This window comes from Prunus dulcis, chromosome 1 (genome assembly GCF_902201215.1).
Source record: "Prunus dulcis chromosome 1, ALMONDv2, whole genome shotgun sequence".
NCBI classification, from domain to species: Eukaryota; Viridiplantae; Streptophyta; class Magnoliopsida; order Rosales; family Rosaceae; genus Prunus; species Prunus dulcis.
This window is the reverse complement of record NC_047650.1, coordinates 36,015,109-36,027,358: the sequence shown is the minus strand read 5'-3', so window position 1 is coordinate 36,027,358 and position 12,250 is coordinate 36,015,109. Positions and strand designations below refer to the sequence as shown.

Sequence of the window (12,250 nt, the reverse complement as noted above, 5' to 3'; positions counted from 1 at the left end):
TCAAAGAGTCTGTGAGAATTCGTCTTCCATCTTGTTACGGAGCCTAGTTTTTACTATACGCATAGCAGAAAATGATCGCTTTGCAGTTGCTGTAGAAACAGGAAGAGTAAGCACAAGCATAACCACTCTATAAACAAGTGGATATGTCGTTGATCTTCTAGCTGTTACCATCCATTGAGATAGATCAGAAATTTTTGACAAGTGAACTCTGGAAGTCTAACGACGTCACCCTCAAAATGTTGAAGTTGTCTTCTCAAACCTATCTTCTCATGATCTTCAAAGTCTTGTGGATAGAACTTATCTACCAATTGACAAATATCATCAATCCTAAAAGATTTATTCACTTCACGAGGATCCAAAGCCGACCCCATAATAAGCAGCTCTGTTGTTTGATCACTAAATCTGCTATTTAATTCTTGAAGTTGAGAATCTATTGTAGCATAAAAAATATCTATCATATAATAATGCACCTTGGTAAGCAAAAAATCCCATCCATCATCTCTTAATTCTTGGATCAGTGCTTTAGTGGAAGTAACAAGATTCATGGCATTTATGATGTCTTGAGATTGACATTGCAAAGCTTGACAAAGATCATTAGTGATCTCCATAAGTTCTTTCATAAGATGTAAGATAAAGATAAATTCATATGAAGTCATTGCCTCATAAGCTGCATTAGCATCTCCTCGTTGAGAATAAGTAGTTCCGTTATCAATTATATTAATTAGAACTATGCATGTTGCACTAAACATATTTACCAAGCTAGTAATTGATTTCAAATGAGTACCCCAACGAGTATCACCAGCACGTTGTAAGGTGCCAATTTGGTTCATTCCTTTCCCAGTCTCGAGCTCATCAATTGCAATCATGTGCTCAATTTCAGCAGCTTGAGCATTTTTCAGTTCATCATTACGCTTGCATGAAGTACCAACAATATTGACAATAGAAGTCAATTTAGTGAAAAAGTGGTGAACATGAATAACTTCTCTTGATGATGCAATTAATGCCAATTGTAATCGATGTGCTAAACAATGAACATAGTAAGCATATGGACAATCATTCAAAATCAAAGCTTGTAACCCATTCCATTCACCTCGCATGTTACTTGCACCATCATATCCTTGTCCTCTAATATTTTGAATATTTAGTGAATTATGAGACAATATAGAGTATATACCTTTTTCAGAGTTAATGCCTCAGTGTCTGACACATGAACAAGCCCAAAAAAGCACTCCTGAATAAGACCTTCTTTGTCAAAAATCGCAACACTATAGCCATTTGCACTCTCTTGGATTCATCACGTGCTTCATCAACAATTATACAAAACTTTGATTCCCCAGTTTCTTCATAGATTGCTTTCTTCACTTTAGTTGAAAAAACATGTAAATTTCTTTTTGGATCTGTGGTGATGTGTAAGAGGCATTTTTGGGAGCTTTATCTAAGATAACTCCAACAACTTTTTCATTATATGCAGCCAATATTTCTAACATTTGAAGAAAATTTCCACGATTGATTGAATTCTTTTTTTCATCATGGCCTCTAAAAGCACATCCTTGGAATGCAAGCCACCTGACTGCTTCAGTTGTTGCCTTAAGTCGTAGTCGATTGTCTGCAATTTGTTGGGAAAAAATAATTATCAACGACTTTTTTTTCTGTATATGTTGGGACATCAAATCCAATCAGCAATCTTATGGGGGGAGTTAAGATCTTTCCCCTCGTAATTTAGAAAAGAACAATTTTTTCCATCTCTAACTTTCTTCCAACTTTGAAATCCCTCAAGAGTGAAAGCATTTTTCCATAATGTCCAGATGGTTTGTTAAAAAGATAGCACGGTAGACAAAAAGCTGCATCTTTCACAGGTGAATATTCTAACCACGAAGGAAATAATTTGAACCATGAACTTTGAAAGCTAAGCTGATGAGTTACTGACCCAGATTTTGGATACTTGGAAAGTATAGGTTGGTATGGACCGACGTTAATGTAAGCTCATCGAATTTCGTCACGTTGATTGACAGGATAATTCCATATTTGCGGACGTAGCCCTGGGTCGCGCTCTAAAGTACTAATATCAACTTCATTATCAGTCGTCTCAATTCTTGGAGATCCAGAACGATTTTCATATGCTATTGTCTCAATATTATAATCAGGTACATATGAGGTAACTTCAATATGTTTTCTTTTGAAAAATCCATCAATTTTAGGATGTTTCTTCAACTACAAACCAATTACAAATTTTATTAAAGACATGATAAATTATACCACAAACCAAAATAAAAAAATAAAATCATATTCTATGCATAGAACATATACAAATAGATTCTCATAAAAAGTAAATAAACAAAGGAAAAAAAAAAAGAGTATGCAAAGTTATCTAACCTGGAATTAGAAATTCTGAAGTAGGAGGTTGGAGAGCAAACAACCAAATTCAATTATTTTCTTTTGTTGTGTGCAGCTGCTTCGAACTAAGTTCATGTTGCTTTATATAGGAACAAAAATTAAAATCCCAATCCTTTTTTATTTGGGTAAAAGTCTATTTCCTATTTGATAAAGGAAATTTTTTGAAACTTTATTTGATTGGCTGTTTTAATTTTTTTATATTAATATATTGATGGACATGATATTCTACTTTTTAAAAAACCAAAACTGGCGTGAGGATAGAAACATTCACAACATAGACTTCATATTTTGTTTTGTGCATCAATAGGTAGTCACTTTCCTCAATAGACTACCTATCATTTTCATCCACACTATACTATAGAAACAGGGCGATGCATGTTTTCATCCACACTATTTTTGTTCAAACAGAAAGCATACAGAAGCTGTTGCCCGCCGGTTTCTGTAATTGGTCTGTATATATTCAGATAATTTCTAATTTCTTCAGCAGAAGCCTTTGAACTTGAGATTTCCTTCACAGAATGGAGGTACATATTCAGATAATTTCTTGTTGGGTAAGCTTTAAACTTTTAGGAACTTATGACTGTTTATGCTCGCAGGCTATTCGAACCCAGTGCGTACAATACCTTCCAACGAATTCGAAGGTCATCATCGTCAGCGACGGGGCCACCGCGGGTACGTACACGCATGTTTCTTTATCTCCCTTTGAGAAGCAATTAATTAAATGATTGTTGGGTTTTGGTTTGATTAAATGATTGTTTTGGTTTGATTAATAAAGATAAAGATTGTTGTGGTTTGATTAAATGATTAATATTTCAATGTTGTGTTTATTTGTATATAATTAACATGGTGAATTGGTTAACGCTCCGTAGCTATAACGATTTCGAAAAACTCATCTGTTTTCTATTTGTGGAATTACAGCCGGATGGATCAAAAAGCTCGTGGGCTGTGGGATCATCATAGAGCTCGACTCTGAAAATGAGAAGCCACATGGATCTTGTGCCGACCGGTAAGCCATACTAAGTAACACATGGATTTCGATTTGAGATAACTCTTGTTTCTGATCAAAATTAATTCACATACCATTTTCGTTCTGATATCAAAAGCATTATATACCTTTTTTTTTTATTCTTCTTTTCTCTTAGATCTGCACTCTTTTGCTAGGAAAAAGTCTGGTTCTCATATATTTTTCCTTGGTTATCATCAGTGTTGTCCCACACGGTGGCGTTATCCTGTTTGATGAGACTGCTAATTTGAAACCAGACTTTCTCCAAACATGCTACAATCTTCTCTCCAGGTACGTCTTATTTATCCTATTCCTATCTAATTAATGTTGCGTATTGATTTAACTCTTCTTTCTGATAGTAGCTTTTCTACTTGTTCTATTAATTTGCTGTCTACTAGGGAGTACGGCAATATTCCGATTGTTTTGTGTAGCAACAAGGTAGATGTGAATCATGTGGTGATGATGGGAGACAAGAATATTGGCTTCAAAATGGAAAACAATATTACTCTGCCATACTTTGAAATTTCTGCCAACAACAATCCCAACCTTGAGGCACCATTCTCGTACCTGAACAAAAGGCTTACAGAGTAATTTCCACATCTAGCTAGCTAGCTCCTTTTCTTTTTGGACATTTTCTTGATATAGCATTTAGGGTTCTATATATGTAAACTATCATTTCTGTTTTCGGTTTAGATATCTCGTTTGTCTGTTTTGTTAACTTTCTCACGCATGCAGAAATGATGAGCGGCTTTCTGTTAAGCCGCAGCCACCTGGTCTTATTCCTCTACATATTCAGATGCCCGTGACTGCAGCACAGTAAGTGCTATATCTTAAAAAATAATTAATAATTAAGTACCAAAATATATATATATATATATATATATATATATATATACAAACTGCATGTTAATTAATTATATGATTATGTTTGTTAGTACAAACTTTTTATGGATGGTGGTGTTCATTGATCAGGCATGGGCCTGAATCGGGCCCAGCAGCTGCACAACCCTTTCCTGTTGAAGACAATAATGGCTGCTGCTGTGCTTGTCTCAAGCCACTGGTGGAATGCCTAAAGGCTTGCTATTATATCGTTTCCATCTGGGATGCTTTCATGAACTGCCTAGAAGAAGCTTGAGACCTTGAGAAACCTCCAAAGCGGAAGATTATGTACCTTAAAGGCTTGTTGGACTTGTCAGTTATGTTCTTGATCTCTGTCTGTCTGTCTTTTGAAAGAGGGTCGTGTCTGTTTCCTTATTGGTTTGATTGCCGTCATTGTGAATTTCATAACAATCAACTGCTGTCAGCCACGCAGCCAAATAGAAAATGTAGAACAATTAGTGTGCTTTATAAAATAGCCTAGAACTTCTTTATAAATTCGTTAGTGAATTTCTCTAAAGTTTCAAATAGAAAATTAGAAAACAGACAATACATGAAGATCAAAATATATACATGAGGAATTTGCCGCCGAAAAACTCAATTAACCTCAAATTTTTGGAAAAGAACCTGTGACTGAGTTTTTCCGACAACCTAAAACATGTGGGAAGAGGTGAAACTAGACGCTGAAAAAATTTGACGGAGATGACAGTCAATCCCGCAACTTCTCCAAATGCAATCCTCAAATGTCAATAATGACTGCTGGTGCGGCCTTCTGTGTTGCTGTTATGATTGGTCAAAACTGTTCACGAACGCCAACTCAGAAGCCAAGGCAATATGATCACTACCCCATTTCTGAAAAACAGTCGGAAAAATATGCATTCAGGTATATGTCAAAGCTCAAGTTCATTTGTTTCACCGACTGGATTAACAAATGTTAGATGTTATAAATTGATCCAACGAGATGTCAATTCTTATAATCATATTGTAAATCCCTCCTTTGCTTTCACTAAAATAGTAGAGAGATATCATTCTTTGTTTAATGTTCACCAAACTCTCTCATTACTTTTGCCTTCTAAGGCAACACATCAGCTCGGTAGAAAACCCATACCTTGGTTGGGAACCCTGAAGTCCATTGCATAGCATGCTTTGGAATAGGAGCAAGCACCCTTACAGTCTGCAGACCTTCGGAGCGCCTGATATTTAAAAATAGTAATTAATAGAAATAAAAGGTCTCAACCCTATTCTACATGCTCAGAATAAGAAGAAAATATATATATTTGAAAGAGGGATGCATAAACTCTTTTTTATTTATTAAAAAAGTAATGTAATTACTCAATGATTTATCAACTCTCAAAATCTAATAAAGTATTAATAGACTGACAGCAGTGGTTAAGGAATATCAGAATCATAGAAAATTTACCAGATGTAATCAACTGTGCCCAAGAAACATCTGTTATAACTGGTAACCAGGGGCTCTCCATTTGAGTCTCTGGCCCCAGCACAATCCTGCAAAGATAAAAGAAATAAGTGTCTGAGTAAAAATTTCAGATCCTGACCAAGTATAATATCTAAGAGTGGTAAATTTTCTAAACCATTTGTGATTGCTATGCAGATTGCAGATCAAACTGCAACATTCTAGATAGAGTTCGATAGTAAAGGATCTTTAGACGATATAACTACCTCAACTTCAGTATATGTGCTCCTAAGCTTTAGAGGATGTTCTAAAAGAGTGCATTCTGAATTGCCTGTAGCAGCTTCTATTTCCATTGGAGTCCATAGTGCGGGATCATAAGGAGTTCTCTCCACATAAACAGTCTCTGAATCCAATCCTGGAGATAAACCATCCTCAACTGCATTGGTTGATGATACAGACAACGCTGAGTTGGGAGAAACAGAAAAATCAGATGGAAAGGCATCTTCTGTGTTGTGTAATGCAGATATAAATGTATTAACATCTTCAGCTGTATTTCCGCCTTCTGGAATGGCTTCATCTAACTCAGTAAGAGATAAATTTTCTAGATTTTTCTGCAACTCAAGGTCAACACTAGTAGGTGCACATGATATGTCAACTTGCTCTGGGACCGAACGGCTATCGTTCTCAACACAAGAAATTGGTTTAGAAGACAAATTTCCTAAGTTCCCTAATGAAGAGACTTCGATAGCATCAGCAATGGAAGTCTGGTCGGATAGCTTAGACAAAGGAATTTCTGACTGGAGAGGATCCACATAATCTGGACCAATCCCTTCCCTAATAAAATCATTGTCCCCTGTAGAGGGATGTTTATGGATATCACAGTTCATGCTTTCTTTTTCTACACAAATATTTGAGTCTGAATGTTCACTTGGTAATCCATGATTTGAAGTAGAGGTGAAATCCACTTTTTCTTTGTATCCAATCTCAGTCACATGAGAGAAAGCGTGTTCAGGATCAGTCAACTTAGCTACAGGAAAGCCACCTTCACTGTAAGAAGTACTTGCATCATCCTTTAAGCCATCACCTGCAACATGGAAAGCTGATTCAACCGCTACAGCATTCTGCTTAGATTCTTTGTTAACTTCAACATCTTGGGCACCATCCACTTTTTGAGAATCAACATTGGTGCAAGATTTATCAAACCAATTGAGGGTGTTAGTAGGTTGAGGCTGAGACAAATTGTTTGTTAATGGAACATTCTCCAGACTACTTTCTAGATTGTTTAGGTTCTGATTCTGAATATCCAATGTTGAATCACTCGGCTTCATCCCACCTTCCCTCCCATCTACCACTGACGTACCTTGAACAAAATGATTACCAGGTTGAGCCCTGCAATATTTTTTTAAAAAGTTTTCACTTCAAAATAGAAGAGGTATTCGCAAATAGAATTGTAGTCGTTATATCAGCATTCAGTAGTTGACTCCAACAAAACCTACCCATAATTACGATTATATGACCTTGCTGCATATATTTGGGCTGAAGCTTGTCCAGTTACTTTATCTCTGTCAACTCCAGACAAATCTAACTGCAAATATGATGTAACTATACTTGTAACTTACAAACTGATGGAGGTTAAAAATGGAGAAGAAAGGAGCTTACCTTCTGTTCTGAAATAAAGTTGTATAACGGACTCTGAAAAAAAGAATGAAAAAAGTGTTACCATCAAAATAAAATAAAAAACAGAACTACCTCCAGCAGTGCCACAAGAGTCACATTCCAGATATAGACTTCAAGAGTGTTATAAGTAAACCTTTGGTGTACAATTGAAATCCCCACAAAGAACAATTGGAGCATCATTCCAGATTTTGGAAATGGCATGAGCCCTACCCAAGAACACCCTGACCTGTTTGAAGGAAACATACAGGAAAGTACGATTTCAAATTTAAAGCTGAATGAAGTCTTTAGCATTGCTGAAGTTAAACTTTGAGATGGATTTCACACCACATTTATATCTTATTTGAACACCATTACAAGAATGCCAAAGAAGGAGATATATATACTGTACATATATAGACAGAAGAGAGCTGCAGCAACTGACCAGATACAAAAATTTGTATGGCCTACTCAAAGGAGAGTAATTACCTGGCCAAGCTTAATTTCTCCCCGTTTAGGATTGTATAGCACGTGAATGTTACAAATGACAACTTTATTAGAACCTGTTGAGCTATAGATGCAAACAAAACTCAGTTACACAAAATCTGTCGAAAAGGAAACACAGTTTTCTTCTACTATTTAACTCATCTGTATCCCAGCATCAGCCAGAGTTTCCTACTTTTAAAATTAGTTGTTTTCCAAATATTCTAGTCAAAGTCACTTCATATCTAGGTGACTAAAAGTACCAAAGGTTGAGGCAATCCCAAAACTAAAGCATGTCTGCATGCATATGTATTATACAAATGAAGGTAAATTATCTAAAGATTCTTAAATTACCTTCTTGGTAGAACTGCAAGATTTTTGGTCTGGCACATTGACTGTTTAGCAAAAAAAAACTAACAGCATTTACATGAAACCATACCAAACAAAATAAAAAGGAAATGAAATGGACAAACCAATTTTGAACAATCAGAACTAGTGCTGGGGATCACATGGAAGGTTCAAGATAAAAATAATTAAAATACCTCCAGCACACATATCTGAGCAACATTATCCCGAAGTCCAAGCTTACTGAACTCAATGCATTCCTCATGAATCAACTTGAATCTATAAAGACAACCAAGGTAAGGTGTAGACTACAGTGCCAAATCAGTTTTGCTCAACATTAGCATACGGTACTAGCATGTTAAGTCTGTAAAGATGAATATATTATAACAAAGTAGTAATAAGGGAATGCAAAACAGAATAGTTACAGCGGTGCAATAAAAGATGACTAGGACAAGATAGGAAATGAAAGATCAGACATAATACAGGAAATTATTAAATTGGGTTATACTAGGTCTATGGCAATGGTCCTTACTTCAGCCAAACCAAGGGACTTTTCGTTCATCAAAATGACTGTTAAGATATGCCATCACTATAATTAACTACTTGTATTGAATGACCTTCAGTTATGTTTTGAGGGCAAGCTTTCGTAATTCATCGGTCTACACTTCGTATTTCCATTAAAGATCCCTATACTTCAACTAGATTTCCCTTATAACTCAGCTCCCAATTAGGAGACCCCGTAAGATGAACGTAGAAATGTGAGCATATATTCAGTTATCATGAAAGTAGGCAGGCTCACGTACCAATGTATTTAGGACACAAGGAAATGACAATTAAACAGGGTAAATGAGTATGAAAACTCTTATGAACTATCACTGAAGCGGAAGGACAAAGTACTTTTTTATCTTTAGCTAGTTCAGGCACATATTCACATGCCCTGATGATATTCACAGCCAGGGAAGTAAATAAGCCACTTCCTTAGCTCATAAGCAGCATGGAAAAATGGAGCATAACTGTTCACAACTCAAGGATATCCAAAAACTAGATACATACTCTACCTTGAGGATCGCCAAAAAATTGCACAGCCATCAACTGGATTGCCAGTCCGCATCTGCACAAACCAAGAATTGGTAAATTTCCATCATCCATGAATATCTTTTTTTTTCTTTCCTTTGGGCTGACCCATAAATAAATCGTTAATCAAGTGACTTTATTACACACAGCACTTATTGAGTTGCTGAAAGTTAGCCAAGTTAATCTATTTTCCTGACCTTCCCTACTATAGAAAAGGTATCTACATGCAATAAGAACACCAAAAATGGCATCCTTGTCTTAACAACATCCATCATTATTCAGTGAGGCAGATAGTTTATGCGTCAATTTTGAAGTAATAATAGTTAACAATGATATTTCTCAAACAAAATAACCCCCAAGATGGATGCTATCCGTTTACCAATTTCCTCAAAACCCTCGTTTCTGCTACACAGTTCATGTTCTTTAATCTACATTAAAAATACAGTGTGTATTGATGCTCAAAATGGTGTCTGATACACATCCAAAGCCTTTGTTTAAAAACAAACCATGTAGAGAGGGAAGCATTAACATATGATGTGAATGTTCTTGATTTAGCAAAACAGCAACATAAGCATTTCTAAGCACACCTTCCAAATGCCATTGTACCCCTTAAGCTTCAACTCCTCCTCGATGTCCTGAAATTTATCAACCTCCTGCAATTGAAACCAGGCCATAAAAATTTCAGCCAGGCCCATGACAAAGCAAAACATAAAATCAAGATACTTCAAACACAAATGCCCCAAGCTTCACCATATTGGGTGGTATAAGAAGACTACAATTATAAGAAATTAACGGAATTTTGTGGAAGATTGTGCATAAAATGAAGCAGCTAAGATGCACCTGAAAGCACATTATGTCAGCTGACCACAGTCCAAGCTCAAAAATCAAATTCTTCTTTCTCCATTGCCAGTCCATCATATGATAAGGTATGTGAAAGTAAAGCTTGCTCCGGTGCTCATGGGCCAAGGAATCAGCCAGTATGTTATAAGATAGCACCGTAAACCTATCTGTCAGCCCCAAACGATATATTCAAAGAAAGCCAAAACAAAACAACTCTGATACATTTACAAATAGTAACGATCGATTACCACAAGTAGGGGATGGCGTCGTTTTCGCAAACTCCCAGTTGCGATAATCCAAGGGCTTCGGCCGAGGCCGGAATTGCTGCGGAGGCTGAAATTGCTGAGGTGGCAGAAACTGCTGAGGAGGGCGGAATTGCTGGTTCGGCCGGTACGGTTGGTTTGGATCGAGCGGCCGAGATTGACGGAAGTGATGGTTGTGCTGAAAAGGCGGCGGCGGATGTTGACGAAAGCCGGTTTGGTTGGGGAAGGGTCCGGTGCCGGCGTCGCCTTGCCGGAACCCTAGATTGGCGTCGCGGACCGACCGGATATGCGAATCTCCGGTGATGTACGGGCCTCTGCCGCCCGAATAGGGGCGGTTCGAGGAGGAGGCTCTCGGCCATTGGTTTCGACCACCTCGGTACTGTAAAAGAGAACGCACCAATTAGCTGAAAGTTTCAGAGCCATTTTTTAAATTGGAGAAGAGGGAGAAAATACAGGAGCGCGCGAAGACATGGCGGTGGTTGCGTCGGTGGCTGCTGCGGCGAGGAATTGGAGGGAAGGAGGAGGAGGAGCACGCCTCATTTGCTCTAGTGGAAGCGGCTGTGTAACGACTTCGCGGGTAGCAAGGACCGGTACACACTAGTCACAAACCTCGGCGGGACCCACACGTGGCCCCTGCGTAATTTTGTTTTTTTTTTTTTCCTTCCCAAATTGTTGGAAACTTTATATGAGATTTTTTTTAAATAAAAATATTATAAAATTTATTTAGATTGATGAGGAATGACGATTCATATATTTGACCACTTCTTTAGACAAATTTTAGAGAGGAATTGAAAAAATACAACTCTAAAATATGGAGATTTCTAGTAGTTTTTAATAAATCTGAGGAGAGAAAAAAAACTCTTGGTGGCTTCCTATCATTTAATTATGCTTTATTTTATGCATACTTTAAACTTTTAATTAATACTATTTTTTATTTTATTTATAGAGATAGATTAATTATATTAAATTAAAAATAATTATAGTATTTATGACTCTCTAAACTACGGAGTATGATTTGAATTCAAATTTTATAGAGAGCTCATAAAATAGCTTTTATATGTTTTTAGCTAAATTTTAACTAAAAAATAAGGAACATAGTTGTGGATGCTCGTAGGCATCGACAGTGACAAGTGCTTATTGCCGAAACCTAAATTCATGTTAGCATTTAATAGAATTCTTAACGATCTTACCAATGAAAAAGATTGCGATAAATGTTTTTGTAAGTTTGAATATGAGTTTTTAAGCTCCCCTCCTCTCTTCCTCCAATCTCCCATTCTCTCCTTCTCCATTCTCCTTTCTTCCCCCATTTTAAATGACATAAGGTTTACCTTTTTTGTCTTCGCTTTGTTATGATTTTCCTCCATCCATCACAAACGTATGTGTCTCATCTTCAGATCTCCACATGCGTTTTGATGTTGGATCTTCACCACTATTCTTTTTGTGGTTTTTTTTTTTTTTTTTTATGTTTGAAATAAATCGCAGAGACTCTTTGATTCTTTTGTATAGTTTTCACCTCTCTTTTTGTAGGAGTTTCTCATCTCTCTTTCACGAGAGTTTTATTTGTATTGTTATGACTTGGTTTTTTTTTCAAGTTTTATCCTTTTTTTTTTCATTGTTATGAGTTTGCAATCTTAGTTGGGTTGCCTATGCCAAAATTTCTATTAGATAGCTTCTTTATTGTAATGGTCATTTGTTGCTAATTTGTATTGGCCATGCTAGTGACTTTTTTTAGCTGAATTATGAATGCAATCCCATAATTTCTCAACCAAAAAAATAAAAGTTTTTAAGAGCTTCAAAATTCGGGTACTAATATGAAATAATTATCAAGGTCGCGGATTTTATTTAGTTGAGTTTGAAGAAAAAATCATTGGTTCCAAGAGCTATTTTGTCACTAGATCGAACGGT

At 36.5% G+C, this 12,250-nt stretch overlaps 3 protein-coding genes across 8 annotated transcripts; 1 reads left to right on the top strand and 2 right to left on the bottom strand.

The window, feature by feature from the left end:
- LOC117619114 lies at positions 1-1,097 on the bottom strand. Its single transcript, XM_034348966.1, has 2 exons — positions 260-1,097; positions 1-161 (listed from the first exon to the last, which is right to left on the bottom strand). Exons 1-2 carry the CDS (start codon positions 1,095-1,097, stop codon positions 1-3), a joined length of 999 nt encoding a protein of 332 aa, XP_034204857.1.
- Positions 1,098-3,281: 2,184 nt separating this feature from the next.
- Positions 3,282-4,557, top strand: LOC117614969 (GTP-binding nuclear protein Ran1B-like). Its single transcript, XM_034343922.1, has 5 exons — positions 3,282-3,400; positions 3,599-3,688; positions 3,796-3,984; positions 4,133-4,213; positions 4,370-4,557. Exons 3-5 carry the CDS (start codon positions 3,857-3,859, stop codon positions 4,530-4,532), a joined length of 372 nt encoding a protein of 123 aa, XP_034199813.1. The 5' UTR covers positions 3,282-3,400; positions 3,599-3,688; positions 3,796-3,856; the 3' UTR covers positions 4,533-4,557.
- Positions 4,282-10,903, bottom strand: LOC117614967 (carbon catabolite repressor protein 4 homolog 6). 6 transcript variants are annotated; one of them, XR_004583937.1, is made up of 16 exons: positions 10,799-10,903; positions 10,331-10,724; positions 10,083-10,249; positions 9,830-9,895; positions 9,227-9,279; positions 8,366-8,447; positions 8,178-8,236; positions 7,830-7,911; positions 7,498-7,590; positions 7,347-7,379; positions 7,184-7,272; positions 5,954-7,076; positions 5,694-5,779; positions 5,382-5,466; positions 4,847-5,125; positions 4,282-4,694 (listed from the first exon to the last, which is right to left on the bottom strand). XR_004583937.1 is itself a non-coding variant. In XM_034343920.1 (15 exons), exons 1-15 carry the CDS (start codon positions 10,883-10,885, stop codon positions 5,057-5,059), a joined length of 2,568 nt encoding a protein of 855 aa, XP_034199811.1. In that variant the 5' UTR covers positions 10,886-10,903; the 3' UTR covers positions 4,733-5,056. The 6 variants fall into 6 exon arrangements, 2 of the variants coding, with proteins under 2 accessions (XP_034199811.1, XP_034199812.1); XR_004583935.1 differs by having other exon boundaries at positions 4,282-4,691; XR_004583938.1 differs by having other exon boundaries at positions 4,282-4,691; positions 4,880-5,125.
- Between the last annotated feature and the right edge of the window lie 1,347 nt (positions 10,904-12,250).